The sequence below is a fragment of the Rhinatrema bivittatum genome, chromosome 6, assembly GCF_901001135.1.
Source record: "Rhinatrema bivittatum chromosome 6, aRhiBiv1.1, whole genome shotgun sequence".
Taxonomy (NCBI): Eukaryota; Metazoa; Chordata; class Amphibia; order Gymnophiona; family Rhinatrematidae; genus Rhinatrema; species Rhinatrema bivittatum.
Window position 1 is genome coordinate 10,641,193 of NC_042620.1, and position 23,446 is coordinate 10,664,638.

The 23,446-nt window shown below is 49.2% G+C and overlaps 1 protein-coding gene across 3 annotated transcripts in view; it reads left to right on the plus strand.

The window, feature by feature from the left end:
• Positions 1-23,446, plus strand: part of CFAP65 (cilia and flagella associated protein 65) — a 401,443-nt gene that overhangs the window by 371,997 nt on the left and 6,000 nt on the right. For all 3 annotated transcript variants that reach the window (XM_029605027.1, XM_029605028.1, XM_029605029.1), the window contains 2 exons: positions 6,211-6,422; positions 14,295-14,435. In XM_029605027.1, the coding sequence (XP_029460887.1) occupies positions 6,211-6,422; positions 14,295-14,435 (353 nt within the window). The remainder of the gene's footprint in view (positions 1-6,210; positions 6,423-14,294; positions 14,436-23,446) is intronic.

Genomic DNA, 23,446 nt, shown 5'->3' on the forward strand with positions numbered 1-23,446 from the left:
CTGATAGGTTGGAGGCGGCGATAGCATATGGAGCGGATGCCCTGCATGATCTGCTGCGTACATCCGCTAGGTCCATGGTGGCGGCGGTGTCTGCGCGTCGTCTCCTATGGCTGCGCAACTGGGCTGCGGATGGTTCGTCCAAGGCTCTCCTGGGGGGCTCTGCTTTTCAAGGGGAAATTGCTGTTTTTGGCATGGAATTGTGTGATTTGATGTTTTCTCTGGAAGAGAACAGGGCATTTAAACTGCCCGAGGATAGACCAGATCGTGGTCATCTTTTCCTGCCAGATCCCGGCTTCGGGGACCCAGGACATCACCCCTTCAAAGATCCACCGGCCCTTTGTGTAGGCCGTCTTCCTCTCGGAACCTTCAGTGGTAGCAGTCCTTTCGGGGAAACGAGTCTTCGCCATGAAGTTCGAATGGTCCATCCCTCGCCGCGCCTGCAGCACGTCATTCCACAGGTTGGAGCGCGGTTAACGTTATGTTTCGAGGAATGGACCATAGTGACGTCGGACCAGTGGATCCTCGACGTGATAAGACACGGCTACGAGTTGGTTTTTCGCTCGCATCCCAGCGTACAAGTTTCTGGTCTTACCCTGCAAGGACCCCAAGAAAAGGGCGGCGGTGCTGGACTCCATCCGACGATTGGAAGGCTTGGGGGCCATTTCCCCCGTCCCTGTCGATCAGCGAGGCAGGGGCAGGCACGCCATTCACTTCGTGGTTCCCAAGAACGACGGCACGTCACGGCCAATCCTGGCTCTAAAAGGGGTAAACAGATGCCTTCGTGTTTCCCACTTCAAAATGAAGACAATTCACTCGGTGATAGCGTCGGTGCGTCCGGGCGAATTTCTGGCGTCCCTAGATCTCACAGAAGCGTACCATTCACATGGGCATCCAGCAGGTTCTGCAGTCTAGGAAGGCACTACCAATTTCGAGCACTCCCTTTTGGGCTCGCGACCGCTCCTCGGACATTCACGAAAGCGATGGTGGTAGTGGCAGCGCGGCTCCGTCGGGAAGGACTCCTGGTTCATCCTTACCTGGACGACTGGTTGGTCCGGGCAAAGTCAGAGGATCAGTGTCGGCGGGCGGTGGCCAGAGTGTTACAGCGCTTGCAGTCACTAGACTGGGTGGTCAACTTCAACATGAGTCAACTGACTCCCACTCAATCCTTGGAATCTCTGGGAGCCGTATTCGACACGAAGCGGGGCTAGGTGGTCTTATCTAAAGATCGGATATGCAGGCTGCAGTCTCAAGTGCGGCGTTGGTTCGCCCTCAGCCGCCCGCGAGTGTGCGATTACCTGACGGTTCTGGGATTGCTGGCTTCAACGCTCGCGTTGGTACCCTGGTTTTCTACCTACCGCTCCCATTCGCGGGCCAGGCGCGGTCCAGCCTGCTCTGGTGGCTGGATCCCAGTCATCTGTCCGGTGGAGTGTCACTTCTTGGGCCCAGGTGGACGATGGTGACCACGGATGCCAGTCTCTCCGGCTGGGGAGCAGTTTGCCTAGGGAAATCGGTGCAAGGATTTTAGTCAGTCGCAAGCCCGGTGGCCTATCAACTGTCTGGAGACCAGAGCGGTCCATCTGGCTCTTCAAGCCTTCCTACGGTGCTCTGGGGAAAGGCAGTCCGAGTTCTTTCGGACAATGCGACTACAGTGGCCTACATCAATCACCAAGGCGGGACGAGACGTCCGCGGGTGGCACGGGAGGCGCAGTCCTTGATGGCTGGTCGGAATACATCCTCAACAATGTCGCAGTGTCTCATATTGCCGGGGTCCACAACGTCCAGGCAGATGTCCCCGCCTGGATTCCGGCGAGTGGGAGCTGGCGGGAGAAGCGTTTCTCCTCATCTGCAGGAAGTGGGGGGTTCCCCACATGAATCTGATGGCCACGTGGCACACCGCGAAGGCTCCGCGATTGTACAGTCGGCGTCAAGAGAGGGGAGCAGAAGGCGTCGACGCGTAGGTGCTTCCCTGACCGACGGTTCTCCGTGTTTCCTCATGGCCCATGATCGACAAGATGCTGCGGCGCATAGAATTGCACCCGTTCAACGTGATCCTGGTGGCGCTGGAGTGGCCGCGCCGCCCGTGGTTCGCAGACCTCTTCAAGTTGTCGGTGGCGGCTCCCCTTCGTCTACAGGGGTTCACGGGGCTGCTTCATCAGGGCTCCGTCTGTTTGGAGGATGCGGATCATTTTGTCTCGCGGCATGGTTTTTGAGAGGAATCGGTTGCAGAGAACAGGTTACTCGGCCGCGGTCATAGCTACGCTGTGGAGTTCCCGGAAGCAGTCTATGTCCCTGGCGTATGTCCGGGTATTGGTACTCTTTGAGGAATGGTATGTTGAGCGGGGTTTGAACCCCACTGTCGCTGCCGTTTCCGATATTCTGGTTTTTCTCCAGGCCGGGCTGGCCAAAGGCTTCGCGTGCAGTTCGCTACGGGTCCAGGTGGTGGCGCTTGGTTGTTTGCGAGGGAAGGTCCGGGGAGCCTCCCTGGCTCTTCACCTGGATATAGCCCGTTTCCTGCGGGGGGGCTAAACACCTCCGTCCTCCCTTGCGTTCACCTTGTCCGTCTCCGCCGTAGGCTCGGCACCGTTGGAGCCCTTGAAGCGCGCTACGGTCCAAGCTCTCACGTTGAAGACCGTATTCCTAGTGGCGGTTGCTTCGGCACGCCGTGTTTCGGATTTACGGGCGTTGTCATGTGTTTCGGATTTACGGGCGTTGTCATGTAGGGAGCCGTTTATGCGGATCTCTGACGTAGGGGTTTCCTTACGGGCTGTTCCTTCGTTTCAGCCTACGGTAGTGTAGGTTTTTCACGTGAATCAATCAGTGGAGCTTCCCGCTTTCGCGGTCAGGGAGTCTTCGGACCCGAAATCGAAAGAATTGCGAAAACTGGATGTGCGGAGGTCACTTCTTCACTATCTAGAAGTCACTGATCCTTTTCGGGTGACGGATCATCTGTTTGTCCTGTTTTCGGGCCCACAGACAGGTTCTGCGGCGCCTCGCACAACGATCGCCCGTTGGATCAAAGAGGCCAGTGGCTCAGCGTACCTAGTGCGGATAACTTGCGCCAGTGGGTCTCAAGGCTCATTCGACGCGGTCCCATGCTGCGTCTTGGGCGGAATCTTCTCAGGTGTCGCCTCAAGTGATTTGCAGGGCGGCTACCTGGCAGTCATTGCATACCTTCTTCACACATTATCGGTTGGATGTTCAGGCTACTGAGGCCGGAGGGTTTGGAGAGAGGGTATTCCGAGCGGGACTCTCTGCTTCCCACCCTCGGTAACTTAGCTCTGGTACATCCCAGGTGTCCTGGACTGATCCTGGTACGTACAGGGAAAGGAAAATTAGTTTCTTACCTGATAATTTTCGTTCCTGTAGTACCAAGGATCAGTCCAGGATCCCGCCCGCAGTGCTACAATCAAATAACGGAGAGTCCGCTCATAGTTCTTTAAGATTACAGCTCTCTGCTTGTTTCTTTCGCTCTCCCGGTTGGGGAGTCTGGTTCCCGTAGGGGTTGATATTGTTTCCATTTAAGTGGCGTGTTTTGCTAGTTGGCTATGGTTGCCTTATTGCTTTCTACTTTGACATTACGTATGACTGAGGGGCTGTGACTGGCACAGGGGCATATATGGCTCCGCCCACAAGTTTTGCTCTGTCTCCATCTACTGGTGCGGAGTCACAACCCAGGTGTCCTGGACTGATCCTTGGTACTACAGGAACGAAAATTATCAGGTAAGAAACTAATTTTCCTTTCTGCCTTATGTTCGGCACCGTTTGAGCCTTTTTTGCAGCGCTCTACTGTCTAGGATCTCACGTTGAAGACCGTGTTTCTGGTGGCGATTTCTTCGGCACGCCGTATCTCGGAATTGCAGGCGTGGTCATGTAGGGAGCCGTCCTTGCGACTCTCCGCCACAGGCGTTTCCTTGCGCATGGTCCCTTCTTTCTTCCGAAGGTCGTCTCGGCTTTTCATTTGAATCAATCCGTTGAACTTCCCGCTTTCGCGGTCGGGGAGTCGTCGGATCCGAAGACGAGAGACTTACGAAAGCTGGATGTGAGGAGGTCCCTCCTTCGCTATCTGGAGGTCACTAATCCTTTTCGGATAACGGATCATCTGTTTGTCCTCCTTTCTGGTCCCAAGAAAGGGGCTGCAGCGTCTCGCACGACGATCGCCCGTTGGCTCTAAGAGGCCATAGGCTCAGCGTACTTTGTACGGGGAAAGACTCCGCCGGTGGGTCTTCGGGCTCATTCGACAAGGTCTCACGCTGCGTCCTGGGCGGAGTCTTCTCAGGTGTCGCCCCAAGAGATTGTAGGGCGGCTACCTGGCAGTCGTTGCATACCTTCGTCAGACATTACCGTCTGGATGTTCAGGCCGCTGAGGTCGGAGGGTTTGGAGAGAGGGTACTCCGAGCAGGACTCTCTGCTTCCCACCCTCGGTAAGTTGGCTCTGGTACATCCCAGGTGTCCTGGACTGATCCTGGTACGTACAGGGAAAGGAAAATTAGTTTCTTACCTGATAATTTTCGTTCCTGTAGTACCAAGGATCAGTCCAGGATCCCGCCCGCTGACGGAGAGTCCGCTCATCGTTGTTTCCTTGCGCTCACCGCTTGTTCGCTCTCCCGGTTGGGGAGTCCGGTTCCCGCAGGGGTTGGAATTGTTTCCGATTAAATGGCAAGTTTTGTTAGTTAGCTATGGTTGCCCTTTGGGTTTCTACTTTGACATTACGTATGACTGAGGGGCTGTGACTGGCACAGGGGCTTATATAGCTCCGCCCACAAGTTTTAGTCTGTCTCCATCTACTGGTGCGGAGTCACAACCCAGGTGTCCTGGACTGATCCTTGGTACTACAGGAACGAAAATTATCAGGTAAGAAACTAATTTTCCTTTAATTCAAATTAACATTGGCTTGCAGGGTTGATAATCATGAAATAGAAGGACAGGGTCGGGGGGGGGGGGGGTCGAGGAAAGAGAAGAGGGCCTGGAATGGGTGAACTGCTGGGGGCACTCTTGGATCAAGGAAGCACGCAGGCAGCGAGTACTCAGAACCAAACAAGGAACTGAGGAGACCTGTTGCAAAGGCAACGCTTCAGTGCGAGGCCTGAGCATTTATACGCTGAAGGATCTGACGTCAGCATCCGGATCCGCGGCCAGGTTCTTGCCGCGGGCCCTTTAAAAGGTTTACTGATGTGCGCGCGCCTAAGGAGGGGCGCGGCGCTGCTGGCGGCGTCTCTCCGTGAACCGCGCAGAGAGCCTCGATGGATGGAGGCATCCTGCCTGGATGTCCTGGGAAGTGAAGCAAGGCCGGAGGCGCTGGTGGGAGCCCGAGGTTGGAGCCGGTGGCCCACTGCCACAAGCGACAGGGAGCTGGAGTCTGGAAGTTGCTTAGAAAGGTGAGAGGGCTGTACTGCAGGGCTGCCGCAGGTGGCGGGCGTAACATATATAATTTTTATTTTATTTTATTTAGTTATTTAATATACCGTTGTTCCAAAGAAAGATCACAATGGTTTACAACATAACATTGGCCACTGTTGGAAACAGGATGCTGAGCTTGATGGACCCTTGGTCTGACCTAGTATGGCATTTTCTTATGTTCTTATGACTTAAACAATGACTAAATATAATCACATAACATACATAATATGCATAGGCATGAGCATTGACAGTGTAATCAAGTGAGATATAGAGTTTTAACTAAAGGTACGGGGATAAGAGATTAGTGGTTTATAAGATAAGTTTTTGATTTGTTATTTTGACGTCCTTGGGGTGTGATGAGGCTGTTTAGTTCTATAGTTGGTTTATTAATGACTTTGACCTTATTGGTATTTGCTCTGATTTCAGGTAAGTTTTAAGGTAGGTTATAGGCAATTTTAAATAACCATGTTTTCAGTTCATTTTTGAATTTCTTTCTTTCTGGGGTCAGTCGTATGCATCTTAGTTTCACTGAGTAACATGCAGCACCAAAGGGAAAATTTTGTTACAGATCAAAATCATCCTTGTATCTCATATAATAACACAGTAACACTTGGGACAAAAATTCCTGATGGTATCAAATTCCTGCTGATGTCATAATGGCACTGGTTCCAGCTGGTATGTCTGTGGCATAGGATCTGCTCTTTCAGAAATGTGCCATTGTACTTGTTTCTCTACTAGCAGCACTTGCTGGTCCTTAGCTGCCGAACAAAAGGACTGAGAAAACATTCTAAACAAATGTTATTTTGCCAACAGACGCTTCCCCCTATCAAACCTGTCAGGGTCAGCAAGCCACCAGCCAGTCATAACCAGGACCAAAAGATGGGAAAAGAACCCTACAGGCTGTGGATGAAACCAAGAGCTCCGAAACCCTTTCTGCTCCACCTGGGGGTGACAGCCAGGTCTCATACTGTGGACGACTTCCTCAATAACTTCTACATAGACTTTCACAAGCACTTCATTTTCCAGTAAGAGAAAAGAGATATACTGCTCAGATTTATCACATTCCACAGAGGGCAGAGGTGCTGCAGGGCAGGAGTGAGGTGCATTGGTAGGGCTGGGTGTGAGGGTCTCAGTACTGGAATAGCAGGGGGTGCTGCAGGGCAGGAGTGAGGTGCATTGGTAGGGTTGGGTGTGTGGGTGGGTGGTGGTATCTCAGTACTAGAATAGCAGGGAGAGCTGCAGGGCAGGAGTGAGGTGCATTGGTAGGGCTGGGTGTGTGGGTGGGTGGTGGTATCTCAGTACTGGAATAGCAGGGGGTGCTGCAGGGCAGGAGTGAGGTGCATTGGCAGAGGTGAGTGTGGGGCTCTCAGTACTGGAATAGCAGGGGGTGCTGCAGGGCAGGAGTGAGGGTGCATTGGTAGGGCTGGGTGTGTGGGTGGGTGGTGGTATCTCAGTACTGGAATAGCAGGGGGGTGCTGCAGGGCAGGAGTGAGGTGCATTGGCAGAGGTGAGTGTGGGGCTCTCAGTACTGGAATAGCAGGTGAGGCAGGGCAGGAGTGAGGTGCATTGGTAGAGGTGAGTGTGGGGGGTCTCAGTACTGGAATAGCAGGTGAGGCAGGGCAGGAGTGAGGTGCATTGGCAGAGGTGAGTGTGAGGCTCTCAGTACTGGAATAGCAGGTGAGGCAGGGCAGGAGTGAGGTGCATTGGCAGAGGTGAGTGTGGGGGTCTCAGTACTGGAATAGCAGGGAGAGCTGCAGGGCAGGAGTGAGGTGCATTGGCAGAGGTGAGTGTGGGGGTCTCAGTACTGGAATAGCAGGGAGAGCTGCAGGGCAGGAGTGAGGTGCATTGGCAGAGGTGAGTGTGGGGGTCTCAGTACTGGAATAGCAGGGAGAGCTGCAGGGCAGGAGTGAGGGGCATTACTAGGGCTGGGTGTGTGGGTGGGTGGTGGTATCTCAGTACTAGAATAGCAGGGAGAGCTGCAGGGCAGGAGTGAGGTGCATTGGCAGAGGTGAGTGTGGGGGTCTCAGTACTAGAATAGCAGGGAGAGCTGCAGGGCAGGAGTGAGGTGCATTGGTAGGGCTGGGTGTGTGGGTGGGTGGTGGTATCTCAGTGCTGGGATAGCAGGGGGTGCTGCAGGGCAGGAGTGAGGTGCATTGGTAGGGCTGGGTGTGTGGGTGGGTGGTGGTATCTCAGTGCTGGGATAGCAGGGGGTGCTGCAGGGCAGGAGTGAGGTGCATTGAACTATCTGCAGTAGGTACTAGAATAGCAGGGGGTGCACTGGCTGTGTTGTGTAGGAGAAGCTTGCGTGTTTTCTTCTTTCCTGCTAAGCGCTGCTGTGCTGATCATCAGAGCCCCATGCAGACATCAAACTGATACATCTAAAGCATGAATACAGCACAGATAGCTGAAGAGCAGTTCCCTGTACGTAGGCAGATCAGTCCAGACTCCTGGGTTTTGCCTCCCTGCCAGCAAATGGAGATGGAGAAAGTTTCATTGACACTGTGCCACCTGCAGTCCCTCAGTATTTCTCTGTCTCCAGCAGGTGGTAGATGGTGCAAAACCTGCAGTCTGGAGTATATAAAAAAAGAAGAAAAATGGAAGAGAGATCTTCATTTCCTCTCAGGGGGTTCTTTGGCCCTGGTGGGCCCATCTCCTCTGGTTTGAGCTGGATGAATAGGGGGTTGGTGACCCTTGATGGAAGCACAAAAAAAACATGAATACAGCACAGACAGCTGAAGAGAGGATTTTATTTGTTTATTATTCAAAATTTATAGACCACCTATCAACATTCCTAGGTGGTTTACATATTGCCATTTATAATTTAAAATTATATAAACATAGTAAGAGTAAATTAACAACAACATAAAACATTTAAAACACAGTAAATTAACAAAACTGAATATAAATAAAAATAAAATAAGGCAAAACCAATTGAAACTTTCTATAATCCTGAAGCAAGGGCATATAACTATTAAAGCACAAATCAAAGCTCATAATTAAGACTCATAAGCTAAAAGCTTGTGAAATAAAAAAGCTTTCAATAGTTTTCTGAGTATAACACATTCCTCCCTGATACGATGTGGAAGGGAATTCCATAGAGTAGGTCCTTCTCTTGCTTTATCGAGCCAGACTAGTTCAAAGGAAGGAATATCCAAAAGCTGCTGGGTAGCTAACCTCAGAGATCTTGTGGATTTGTAGATTTTTAATGCTGAGTTAAAACTGTGGGGAGCCAGATTGTGTAACCCTTTAACCACAAGCATACACACTCTTACTTTAATGCAGCAAAAATTTGGTAACCAATGGAGTTCAATCAACACAGGATAATTGTAAAAATGAGACGGAATCTGAGCAATTATTCTTGCCGCAGAATCCTGAACACATAGTAAGGACTGTATCGCACTTTGCAGGAATCCCAAATCTAAAACACTTCAATAATCTATCGAGGACATTACTAAGGAATGAAGTACACTTTTGATGTCAACATTATGTAAAAAGGGATGGAGTCACCTAAACATTTTTAGTTTGAAATAGGAATTCTGTACTACAGAACTAATATGCGGTTTGAGTGAGAGCTTCGTGCACATTAATGCACCGAGATCCCTAACCGCTTTCAAGATTACTATATTAATGCCATCGGCATTTAATGAAGTAAGTATATTTTCAGAGGGACACTGAGATAAATATAAAATCTCAGTCTTTGACAAATTCAGAACCAATTTGTTAACAAATACCCACCTATTACATTTCTCCAAACATTTTGTTACTTTATCTAGGGTTTCATTAGGAGAACACCTAAAAAGAACAAAAAAAAAGCTGAATGTCATCAGCAAATGTTTGGTAGTTAACATCAAGTTCTGCAAAAACATGGCCAATAGGTGCCAAGTGAATATTGAACAAGAAGGCCGACAGGGCTGACTCCAGTGTTCTGTGCAAATAATGCAGATTTAGTGTTCTTGCACACCACTCTAAACTCCTTTATCCTGTCCCTAAGATATGAACCAAGTCAGTTTATGATCGGATTACTCACACCCACATCTCTCAACCGATTTAACAGGATGGTATGGTCAATTGTGTCGAAAGCTGCTGTCAAATCCAAGCACACTACGAAGAGTTCCATTATCAAACTCACGTTGAAATATGTCAGTCAAGAATAACAACAAGATCTCAGATTTATGACCAGGTCTAAACCCATATTGATGAAAGTCAAGGATAGAATTATCATCCAAGAAAGTTTGAAGTTGTTTGAACACTACCTTCTCAAACATTTTTTCAATAAATGGCAAATAAGAAATAGGACAATAATTCTTAAACTCATCCTGATCAAGAGTCAGCTTTTTTAAAAATAGATTTAACATTTCCAATTTTCAGAAGTTTTGGAACATGACTTTAAGAGAAGGAAAGATTTATGACATTACTACGTAATGTATTCAGAAACGTTCTTCTTCATGCAAATAAGAGATGTATTCGAACCATCAGTGAGTGTGCAAGTTCTACGCTTCTTCCGATGAATTTTCTACATAAGTTTCCCATACAACAGGGAAACCATTATTTCCAGAAGTAGAGCATAAAGAATCAGAAAAAGAATCCGTAAAAGCCTCAGCTTTGTTTGTAAAGAGAGCTCAGTTTTGTCAGGGTCAGGATCAATATTGAATTGATTAGAGCCAGACTTAGAGGTCAATCTTTTCACAATATAAAAGAGTATCCCATGAGGATTTTGTGCAGCTTGGATATTTTCAGATAAATATTCCCTTTCCTTTTCATCAATTTTGGCCCCATAGACATCCAAAATAGCTAGATCTAAATTCTTATCTTCATCAGAGCCAGATGACGGCATCACACTAATACGTGTAAACCATGAATAAGCACAGACAGCTGAAGAGCAGATCTTCATCAGAGCCCCATGCAGGCATCACACTGATACACGTAAAGCATGAATACAGCATGGATAGCTGAAGAGCAGATCTTCATCAAAGTCCTGGGCAGGCATCCTAGTGATACACGTAAAGTGTGAATACATCACTGATAGCTGAAGAGCAGATCTTCATCAAAGTCCTGGACAGGCATCCTAGTGATACGCTCCAAGTTGTATTACTCCCTTGTTTTATTGTAACTGCATACCTTAGCCTTCTCTTGTTTAATGTTTTATTACTACTATTATTATTATTATTATTAGGATAAATGTTATTTTTTACCTTTTTTTGTTACCTATCCACTTGTTAATTGTAAACCGACATGATGCGATATTTATCGCGAATGCCGGTATAGAAAAACTTTAAATAAATAAATAAATAAATAAATAAAGTATGAATACATCACAGATAGCTGAAGAGCAGATCTTCATCAGAGCCCCATGCAGGCATCGCACTGATACACGTAAAGCATGAATACAGCACAGACAGCTGAAGAGCAGATCTTCATCAGAGCCTCATGCAGGCATCACACTGATACATGTAAAGCATGAATACATCACAGACAGCTAAAGAGCAGATCTTCATCAGAGCCCCATGTAGGCGTCGCACTGATACATGTAAAGCATGAACACAGCACAGACAGCTAAAGAGCAGATCTTCATCAGAGCCCCATGTAGGCGTCGCACTGATACATGTAAAGCATGAACACAGCACAGACAGCTAAAGAGCAGATCTTCATCAGAGCCCCATGTAGGCGTCGCACTGATACATGTAAATCATGAATACATCACAGATAGCTGAAGAGCAGATCTTCATCAGAGCCCCATGCAGGCATCACACTGATGCACGTAAAGCATGAATACAGCACGGTCAGCTGAAGAGCAGATCTTGATCAGAGCCCCATGCAGGCATCACACTGATACATGTAAAGCATGAACACAGCACAGACAGCTGAAGAACAGATCTTCATCAAAGCCCCATGCAGCTATCACACTGATACACGTAAAGCATGAATACAGCACGGACAGCTGAAGAGCAGATCTTGATCAGAGCCCCATGCAGGTGTCGCACTGAGACACATAAAGCATGAATACAGCACAGACAGCTAAAGAGCAGATCTTGATCAGAGCCCCATGCAGGCATCACACTGATACATATAAAGCATGAAAACAGCACAGACACCCGAAGAGCAGATCTTCATCAGAGCCCTATGCAGGCATCATGCTGATAACATATAAAGCATGAATACAGCATGGATAGGTGAAGAGCAGATCTTCATCAGAGCCCTATGCAGGCATCACACTGATGCACGTAAAGCATGAATACAGCACGGACAGCTGAAGAGCAGATCTTGATCAGAGCCCCATGCAGGTGACGCACTGAGACACATAAAGCATGAATACAGCACAGACAGCTAAAGAGCAGATCTTGATCAGAGCCCCATGCAGGCATCGCACTGATACACATAAAGCATGAATACAGCACGGACAGCTGAAGAGCAGATCTTGATCAGAGCCCCATGCAGGTGTCGCACTGAGACACATAAAGCATGAATACAGCACAGACAGCTAAAGAGCAGATCTTGATCAGAGCCCCATGCAGGCATCACACTGATACACATAAAGCATGAAAACAGCACAGACACCCAAAGAGCAGATCTTCATCAGAGCCCTATGCAGGCATCATGCTGATAACATATAAAGCATGAATACAGCATGGATAGGTGAAGAGCAGATCTTCATAAGAGCCCCATGCAGGCGTCATGCTGATAACATATAAAGCATGAATACAGCATGGATAGGTGAAGAGCAGATCTTCATCAGAGCCCTATGCAGGCATCACACTGATGCACGTAAAGCATGAATACAGCACGGACAGCTGAAGAGCAGATCTTGATCAGAGCCCCATGCAGGTGACGCACTGAGACACATAAAGCATGAATACAGCACAGACAGCTAAAGAGCAGATCTTGATCAGAGCCCCATGCAGGCATCGCACTGATACACATAAAGCATGAATACAGCACAGACACCTGAAGAGCAGATCTTCATCAGAGCCCTATGCAGGCATCATGCTGATAACATATAAAGCATGAATACAGCATGGATAGGTGAAGAGCAGATCTTCATCAGAGCCCCATGCAGGCGTCACACTGATACACGTAAACAATGAATACAGCACAGACAGCTGAAGAGCAGATCTTCATCAGAGCCCCATGCAGGTGTCACACCGATAAGTAAAGCATGAATACAGCACAGACAGCTGAAGAGCAGATCTATATCAGAGCCCCATGCAGGTGTCACACTGATACAGTTATGCATCAATACAGCACAGACTGCTGCTCTTCATTAGAGCCAGAATTGGGGTATGGTTGCACTTCCATGCATAATTTTGTATTTTTAAAAGTGTGCGCTTAACTTGTCCCAGAAAAAGTATCTGTACAAAAAGGAGGTACAAAGTTGGGTGGATACTTTTTCAAAGGGATAGTTTTCCCTGTGGAAATTAGTGAAAGTTTGGGAGTAAAATTTTTCCTCAGTCATTTAGCCGCAGAAATGGATTTTGGAAATTGCCCTCATAAAGAATGAATATAGCACTGACAGCTGAAGAGCATGTGGCGAAGAAATACAATTTGTTTAGACAAAAGAAAAGGAACCAAGAAAAATGTCTAAAAAAGGATGCAAACTTGAGCTGTCGGAAACACAAACACACACACACATCACACTCACACTGGCTCCCGCTAGAGCTGTGGGAAACGCAAACACACACCACACTCACACTGGCCACCGCTAGAGCTGTGGGAAACGCAAACACACACACACACATCACACTCACACTGGGCACCGCTAGAGCTGTAGAAAACATACACACACAAACACACATCACACTCACACAGGGCACCGCTAGAGCTGTGGGAAACGCAAACACACACATCACACTCACACTGGGCACTGCTAGAGCTGTAGAAAACGTACACACACACACATCACACTCACACTGGCCAACGCTAGAGCTGTGGGAAACGCAAACACATACACACATCACACTCACACTGGGCACCGCTAGAGCTGTAGAAAACGTACACACACACCACACACACATCACACACTGGCCAACGCTAGAGCTGTGGGAAACGCAAACACACACACACATCACACTCACACTGGGCACCGCTAGAGCTGTAGAAACGTACACACACACACACAACACCCACACTGGGCACCGCTAGAGCTGTGGGAAACGCAAACACACACCACACTCACACTGGCCACCGCTAGAGCTGTGGGAAACACAAACACACATCACACTCACACTGGCCACCGCTAGAGCTGTGGGAAACGCAAACACACACCACACTCACACTGGCCACCGCTAGAGCTGTGGGAAACGCAAACACACAGCACACTCACACTGGCCACCGCTAGAGCTGTGGGAAACATACACACACAACACCCACACTGGCCACCGCTAGAGCTGTGGGAAACACAAACACACACCACACTCACACTGGCCACCGCTAGAGCTGTGGGAAACACAAACACACACCACACTCACACTGGCCACTGCTAGAGCTGTGGGAAACGCAAACACACACCACACTCACACTGGCCACCGCTAGAGCTGTGGGAAACGCAAACACACACCACACTCACACTGGCCACTGCTAGAGCTGTAGGAAACGCACGCACACACACACACATCACACTCAGACTGGGCACCGCTAGAGCTGTGGGAAACGCAAACACACACCACACTCACACTGGCCACCGCTAGAGCTGTGGGAAACGCAAACACACACCACACTCACACTGGCCACCGCTAGAGCTGTGGGAAACGCAAACACACACCACACTCACACTGGCCACCGCTAGAGCTGTGGGAAACGCAAACACACACCACACTCACACTGGCCACCGCTAGAGCTGTGGGAAACGCACGCACACACACACATACTCTAACCTTCACCGACCTTCTTTTTCACCCTTTTAGGAAACGGAAACAGAAGTCAGTTCTGGAGTCACCATCTTCAATGGAGGAAGAGGAGAAGAGAATCCTGTCACCATGCTTCCCCTTTAAGCCCACTGCTCAGCGAAAGCAACTTCTCACTGACATCATGTCCATGATAATCAGGTGCACATATGCCTATACCTCCCACATATACATACACATACATAGGGAGGTACAAACATGCATTCTCACACACCAAATCACATGCATGCACTGTTATTCACCATACACATATACATCATACCTGCATGTACCTTACACATCTGCACTCACATACTCAGTACATACACACACACAAAATATATGCATTCTCATACACCATAGCAGATGGAGACAAAGAAAAGCCTCGCTGACACTGCTTGATAAGCCCTGGTGCCACCTGCAGTAGTTTTCTCTCTCTCCAGCAGATGGCATAGGGTGCATAAACCTGCATTCCCTGTACGTACCCGGATCAGTGCAGACTCCTGGGTTTATTCCTCCCTGCCAGCAGATGGAGACAGAGAAAAGCCTCGCTGACACTGCTTGATAGGCCCTGGTGCCACCTGCAGTAGCTCAGTATTTCCCTGTACGTACCAGGATCAGTCCAGACTGCTGGGTTATGCCTCCCTTCCAGCAGATGGAGTCAGAGAGAAACTGAAAAGCACCTCCCACATAACCCGGGGTGCCACCTGCGATCCCTCAGTATCTTCTCTGACTCCAGCAGATTGAGAGGCATAACCTGCGGTCCTGATCTCAAAATTTCTGGGGCCTTGCCCCACCAGGTTTGGTAAAAAACAATTAGAACTTTTGACTAGATCATTTTAAAAAGAATACAAAAAAAAAAAAAGGTTTAATATCTTTTCACTTCTTTTCAGTGCAACTAGATAGGGACAGGCAAGGCAGGGCATTGCCCTATAGCCAATACCCAGAGATTTTCTCTGCCCTAGCCTGGTGAGCAGAGGGGGAGGATTTACCGGTGGGCCGGTCACTCTCCCCCTCCCTCAGAGAGGTACTAATTCCTCTGAGTGTCCTCTTTCTTTACCAGTGCCTTCCTCCTAGGGGCAGAGTTAAAAAAAAAAATAAAAGAGTTATTGAACAGAAACGTCAGGAGGTTATTTATTTAATTTCACTCTGTTCTTACCTCAGCCACACCTGTCCGTCTCCCGGGCCTCCGGAAGGGGTGGACATTTCACCCAGCTGCTAGAGAATGTCGAGAGGAACGGCTTGTCAATCGTGTGGAGAGCCGGGGCTCTGGCTCTCTCGTGAAGGCCTCTGCTCCCGGTGACTCCCCGGGGGCCAGGGGCCTTCGCGACGACCCGATTCAGCGCGGGGGGCGGTCCCTACGCACGATGCTGAGGGACTGAGGCCTGGGCTGCTCCCGATTTGTGCGGGAGCGGCGGCCATTTTGTCGGCCTCAGAGGGGGATGCAGAAGATTCTGAGGAGGGAGAGGATCTCCCTCCTCCACTGTCCCCGCCGCATAGACCGCGCAAATTGCCCAAGGGCACAACTCCTCCTCCGATTCCTCCCCCGGGAGGGCCCTTAAAGGGGCAGAAACCTTTTTCTTTGAAGTTTATACTTTTAATGCACAAGGCATTTCTGGAGGCGGAGACTGAGTGGGATACCCAGTCTCCCAGCCCCATTAAGATCCCTAAGCTTTCTAGGGGCCAGGAAAAGGTGCCTTCACATTTCCCTCCTTCTTCCCCGGGGGATGGCTTGTTGGACCCGATTGACCTGGTGGATCCAGGCTCGCAGGACCCTTTGGCTCCAGATATGGGTGACAAGGGGGACGTTCCCACACATTTGGAAGGGGATGATCCCCAAGTCCTCCGCCTGTTCAGACGAGAGGAACTGGACCCTTTAATTTTGCACGTGCTCCAGGAGCTTGATCTTCCCCTGTCCCAGGAGTCATCAGAGTTATCTAAGGGAGACTCGGCTTTAGCGGGTCTAAGAGCTCCGCCGCAGACTTTTCCTTTTCACCCGAAACTTTCCCAGATTGTGTTCCGGGAGTGGGAGTCCCCGGGAGGCCTCCTTGAGGGTCACTAGAGCCATGGAAAAGTTATATCCCCTTCCTCTCGAGTCGATTGATCTTCTTAAAATCCCTAAGGTGGACTCGGCGGTCACGGCCATTGCCAAGCATACTACTATTCCGGTGACTGGTGGCACTGCTCTTAAGGACCTCCAGGATAGGAAACTGGAGGTGTTACTCAAGCGCATTTTTGAAGTGTCCGCCTTAGGAATTTGGGTGGCGTATGCAGTAGCATGATGCAGCAGGCCTTGCTGCGTTGGGTGCAACCGATGTTGACAGCCCAGGACCTTCCTCATGGGGAGGCGGAACAGGCGGCCCGTATGGAATCAGCAGTCGCTTATACGGCGGATGCACTATATGACCTTTTACGTACTTCAGCGTGCACTATGTTCTCAGCGGTGTCTGCACGGCGTCTGTTGTGGCTCCGGAACTGGTCTGCGGACGCCTCGTCGAAGTCTCAACTGGGATTCTTCCCTTTTCAGGGTAAGTTGTTGTTTGGGGATGAGCTGGAGCAGCTCATTAAGGCCTTGGGTGACAACAAGGTTTATTTATTTATTTATAACTTTTTTATACCGAAATTCAAGTAACAGGGTTACTTATCATTCCGGTTTACATTACAACAAGTAGCACATACTGAAAAATATGTTTTACAATTAACAAGGATGTGAACAACTAAGAGAACAATGTGAACATGACTGGGAAGAGCAACAATGTTTATAATTTACTGGAGGTTAAGCCCAGGACGGCCCACTCACAGAGTGGCTACCGGGGCCGTTTTCGGGGACAGCGCCATTTTAGGCCTGGTCGGGTGCTTCGAGCTATACTGCTAGACAACCGGCTTCTAGAGCTCAGACCTGGTCTTATTCCTTTTGAGGCAGGCGGCCTCAGGGTGCCGGAACCCATGCATTCGCTCCCGGCGGCAAACCAGCTCAATGAAGAGACGCTGGCCCATTCCTCCCTTCCCAAAATCGGGGGTCAGCTGTCCCTGTTTTTAGAGGAATGGGTCAAAATTACCTCGGACCAGTGGGTGTTAGACATTATAAGTCACAGTTACATTTTGGATTTTGCTTATCCCCTCCGGGATCTTTTTCTGGTGTCCCCTTGCGGGCCACCACACAAGCAGCAGGTGGTTCTGCAGACTCTATCACGTTTGAGGGCCCTGGGAGCAGTCGTGCTGGTCCCTCTGTCAGAACGTTGGACCGGTCGTTACTCTATATATTTCGTGGTGCCCAAGAAAGACGGTTCCTTCCGGCCAATTTTGGATCTCAAGCAAGTCAACAAGACCTTACGGGTACCTCGTTTTCATATGGAAACATTAAGATCGGTCATTGCAGCGGTCCACAAAGGAGAGTTTTTGGCTCCTTTGGATCTGACGGAAGCTTATCTTCACATCGGAATCCACAAGCACCACCAGCGGTTTCTGAGGTTCATGATAATGGGCCAACACTACCAGTTTTGTGCTCTGCCGTTCGGGCTGGCGACTGCTCCCCGAGTGTTCACCAAAGTGCTGGTGGTGGTTGCGGCGAGCTTGAGACGCGAGGGGATACTGGTTCATCCCTACTTGGACGACTGGCTCATCCGGGCGAAGTCGGAAGAACTCTGCAAGGCGGCAGTGCATATGGTGATGTCTCGTCTTCATTCCTTGGGTTGGGTGGTCAATTATGCCAAGAGTCAATTGATCCCCTCCCAGGTAATAGAGTTTTTGGGGGCTTAGTTCGATACCTTGTTAGGCAAAGTTTCGCTACCAGTTTCCCGCATGGACCGGTTGATGTCTCAAGTGCGGCGGCTACTGTCGCTTCCCTCCCCGGTGGTATGGGATTATTTACAGGTTCTTGGATATAGGGCATCCACCCTGGAACTAGTGCCTTGGGCCTTCGCACATCTGAGACCTTTGCAGAGAGCGCTGCTATCCCATTGGGACCCCAAGTCGGAGGAGTACCAGATTCCCTTGCCGCTGCTCAAGCCTGCCAGATCCAGTTTGGGCTGGTGGCTCAATCCGGTTCACTTGCTACAGGGGGTGAATCTCGAGAGTCCCCAGTGGGTAGTTGTTACGACCGATGCCAGCCTCTCCGGCTGGGGGGCAGTGTGCCGGTCAAGGGCAGCTCAAGGTCTTTGGACGCCGTTGCAAGTCAGGTGGTCTATCAACAGATTGGAGACCAGGGCAGTTCGCCTGGCTCTGCAGCGCTTCTTACCGATGTTACGCAGCACAGCAGTTCGGATTCTGTCTGACAATGCGACCACGGTGGCCTACATAAACAGACAAGGAGGCACCCGAAGTCGACTAGTGACCGACGAGGCTGACAAGCTGATGCTCTGGGTGGAACGCCACCTAGACAGGATTGCAGCGACTCACATAGCGGGGGTCGACAACGTTCAAGCGGACTTCCTCAGTCGCCAGCAGTTGGATCCCGGGGAATGGGAGCTGTCGGAGGAAGCGATGAGATTGATCTTGGGACGTTGGGGAGTCCCCTGCCTGGACCTGATGGCGACTCGTCTGAATGCAAAGGCAGCTCGTTTCTTCAGTTGCCGGTGAGAACACGGATCCGAAGGGGTGGACGCTCTAGTTCTATCTTGGTCACCACACATCCTGCTTTATGTGTTCCCTCCATGGCCACTCATCGGAAAGATACTACAATGCATAGAGTCTCACCCGGGACCGGTGATTCTAGTGGCTCCCGAGTGGCCTTGAAGACCGAGGTTCACCGATCTGGTCAACCTGGCAGTGGATGGCCCGCTACGCTTCAGCCATCTGCACCGCCTGCTTCGACAGGGTCCAGTATTTTTAGACAGGCCGGTCGATTCTGTCTAGCGGCCTGGTTTATGAAAGGCGGTGGTTAAGAAAAAAGGGATACTCGGCGGCAGTTATTTCTACTCTTCTGCCTGCCCGAAAGACTTCTACTTCTCTTATCTACGTTCGGGTATGGAAGGCATTTGATTCGTGGTGTGGCGAGGCAAGCTTGTCACCACGCAGGACTTCTATTGTTCACATTCTGTCCTTCTTGCAGGACGGTCTACGGAAGGGCCTGTCTTACAGTTCGCTCAGGGTTCAGGTTTCGGCCTTGGGCAACTTTCGTGGTAAGGTTAATAGTATTTCCATCGCAGCGCACCCAGATGTGGTCAGATTTTTGAACGGGGCCAAACACTTGAAACCGCCGGTACATGCGGTCTGCCCGTCCTAGAGTTTGAATTTAGTGCTCCGTTGTCTTTGCGGGCCCCCTTTTGAGCCTTTGAAGCGAGCGACAATTAAGGACTTGACACTCAAAGCTGTTTTTCTCGTAGCTAACTGCTCAGCCAGGCGGGTTTCTGAGTTACAAGCCTTGTCCTGTCGTGAGCCTTTTTTGCGGATTTCTGATTCCGGTATTTCACTTCGCACAGTTCCCTCCTTTCTGCCCAAGGTAGTGTCAGCTTTTCATGTCAACCAATCTGTCGAGTTGTCTTCCTTCTCGGTAGATGATAGAGATCTGAGGAGGTTGGATGTCCGTAGAGTCCTCTTGCGATACATGGAGGTCACTAATCTGTTTCGTTTGTCCGACCACCTCTTCGTTTTGTGGAGCGGTCCTAAGAGAGGGGCTAAGGCTTCTAAAACTACTATCGCCCGATGGTTGAAGGACGCTATTGCTTTCGCATACATTTGTAACGGTCGCCATGTGCCGGACGGTCTTAAGGCACATTCTCTTAGATCTCAGGCGGCTTCAGGGGCAGAAAACCAGTGTGTCTCACCGCAAGAGATTTGTCGGGCGGCCACGTGGAAATCCTTGCACACGTTTGCTAAACACTACCAGTTGGACGTACGGGATCCTAAGGTAGATTCGTTTGGCAGTAGTGTGCTTCGCGCAGGACTCTCCAGGTTCCACCCCATTTAGAGCAGCTTGGGTACATCCCAGCAGTCTGGACTGATCCTGGTATGTACAGGGAAAGGAAATTAGGTCTTACCTTCAATAATTTTCGTTCCTGTAGTACCAAGGATCAGTCCAGACGCCCGCCCATATGCAGGAGAGTCCAATCAACTGGGTTTTTTTTCTATTCTCTTGACAGGTTTTGACGCCAGTCGGTGTCTTTTTGCAGAGCTTTCTTAAGTACAATTGTTCCTCTTACACGTTCTTATACATACCTGGTTCTCAGGTTCAGTTTTAACTTGATCTAGTCATTGTTTTCTTTCAGCGTGTTTTTGCGCATAGTTTAATACATGGAAATGGTAGTAAGGGCCATTCATTCTGCTTTGATATCAATGATACTGAGGGATCGCAGCTGGCACCCCGGGTTATGTGGGAGGTGCTTTTCAGTTTCTCTCTGACTCCATCTGCTGGAAGGGAGGCATAACCCAGCAGTCTGGACTGATCCTTGGTACTACAGGAACGAAAATTATCGAAGGCAAGACCTAATTTTCCTTTCTCTGTCTCCGCAGATGGCATTGGGTGCATAAACCTGCAGTCCTTTGTTTAGCCTTTTTTCGGGTGAGCCTTCCCCCCAGGGGGTTAGCTCCCTTTGGGAACCATTCCCTGTCCAGTCGAGGTGGACCAGCTGAGGTCCAGATTGTTCCGTGGGTGGTAAATCTGGTGGTCCAGATCCCTCCCCTCACGAGGCCGGCCGTGCGGCTTTCAGCCCCTTTTTTCTTCTTCAGGGGTTTCTCGCCTTCTTGTTTTGTGGTTGATCTGAGCTGGACAGCTCCTTTCAGCTCTAGGAGAGGAACTTCCCTGCTATTTTTTAGTAAAGTTTAAAAAAAAAAGAAGACTAGGAGGACTGCGTGGGAAGGCTCTGGGGCGACTTTCCCCCTCCCCACCCCCATTGATCATGTCTTTCGTACAAGAGGGTTTAGCTAAAGGCCTTGCTTTTAATTCTCTTAGGGTACAGGTAGCAGCTCTAGCCTGCTTGCAAGGGAAGGTTGAGGGTTACTCCTTATCTTCTCATCCGGACGTACAGAGGTTTCTTTGGGGAGTTAAAAATTTGAGTCCTCCGGTGCGGAAGGTCTGTCCCCCCTGGAACCTTAATCTAGTTCTGAGAGTATTGTGTGACGCTCCATTTGTGCCAATTCGGAGAGCGACCCTTAATGATTTGACTCTCAAGGTCGTTTTCTTGGTGGCCATCTGTTCCGCCAGGAGGATTTCTGAATTGCAGGCTTTCTCATGCAGGGACCCGTTCCTTCAAATATCTGATTCTGGAGTCACGTTGCGTACGGTTCCTTCCTTTGACCCGAAGGTGGTCTCTGCCTTTCATGTTAATCAGACTATCGAGCTCCCAGCGTTTACAGAGTTGGATGATTCTGTGCAGCATGCTCGGGAGCTTAAGCTGTTGGATGTCCACAGGGCCTTGCTTCATTATCTCAAGGTTACTAATGGTTTCAGGCGGTCGGATCATCTTTTTGTTTTATGGAGTGGATCGAAGAAAGGTGCTTATGCCTCCAAAGCAGCTATTGCCAGGTGACTTAAGGAGGCTATTGGGTCAGCGTATATTCTCAAAGGCCGTCAAGTTCCTGAGGGTTTGCGGGCCCACTGGACTTGGGCTCAGGCGGCTTCGTGGGCTGAGGTCCAGTTGGTGTCTCCGCAGGAGATTTGCAGGGCGGCGACTTGGAAATCGCTGCATACTTTTGCGAAGCATGACCGATTGGATTTGGGAAATTTGGGTTCCCGGTCTTTTGGTGAAGGTGTTTTGCGAGCGGGATTCTCCAGATCCCACCCTCTCTAGGAAGCTTTGGTATGTCCCAGAAGTCTGGACTGATCCGGGAACGTACAAGGAAAAGAAAATTGGTTCTTAATTGCTAATTTTCGTTCCTGTAGTACCAACGGGTTAACGGGGTTGGAGGGGGAGAGTCTTCCGCTAAGCTATAATCCTTTCAGGGTACTTCTGTTCTTAGCTTGTTCATATATTACGAGTTTTTTACAAGTTTTTAATTAAGTTTTTTGGCACATAATGTTTTTTGGCTTGGGTACAGATTAATATTGATCTCTGCAGGTGGCACCAAGGCTTATCAAGCAGTGTCAGCGAGGCTTTTCTCTGTCTCCATCTGCTGGCAGGGAGGAATAAACCCAGGAGTCTGGACTGATCCGTTGTACTACAGGAACAAAAATTAGCGGGTAAGAACCAATTTTCTTATATATTCACATACATAGGGAGGTTGAAACATGCATTCTCACACACCAAACCACATACCTGCACTATTATTCACCCTACACATATACATATAAATCATACCTGCATGCATTATACACATCTGCACTCACTCAGTACAAACACAAACACAAAATATAGTATACACATATGTACGTACAAATATACATTGTCATACACCATACCACATACACTTACACTCATATGCACACCATATACATATACATACACTCACACACCATACACATATTCATACACTCTCACACATCATACACAAATACATACACAAATACATACACATCATACATGCATGAACTATAAACACAGGCACTCACACGTGTACATAAACATACGTAAGGAGGTTCAAACATGCATTCTCACACACCAACCACACACACACACAAACTTTCTCACACTCCATACACATATACTCATACATGTACATACACATCATACATAAGTAAGTTATCTGTAAACCGGCACGATGTGCAAACGGTTGCCGGTATATAAAATTAAATAAATAAATAAATAAATAAATAAATACATGCATGCACTATACACACCTGCATGCGCACATATACAGTACATACACATAGAATAGATGCATACACATATACACATACAAACATACATTCCCTGTACGTACCCGGATCAGTCCAGACTGTGTGTTGAGCCTCCTTTCCAGCAGGTGGAGACAGACTAAACCTGAAAGGATATCCTATATGAGGACAGAGCCTATCCTGTAACCCTTCAGTATTCGTCTGTCTCCAGCAGGTGCAGCAGGTCTCCCTTCGGTATCCTGTTCTAGGCTAGTCAGCCTTTCTTTTCTTCATTTCTTCCGGGATCAAGCAAGTACTTATTCCTTAGGGATATTGTGTTTTTCTTCCTGTCAAAATAAAAGTAAAATTTAGTCAGGAAGTTTGTAGATTTTGAATTTTTCTTCAGGAGACGGCTCCATCTCCTGGCTCTTGCTGGACTCAGGTGGGCTTGGCCCCTTGTGCAGTGCATTGCCTGTGTCCGTTA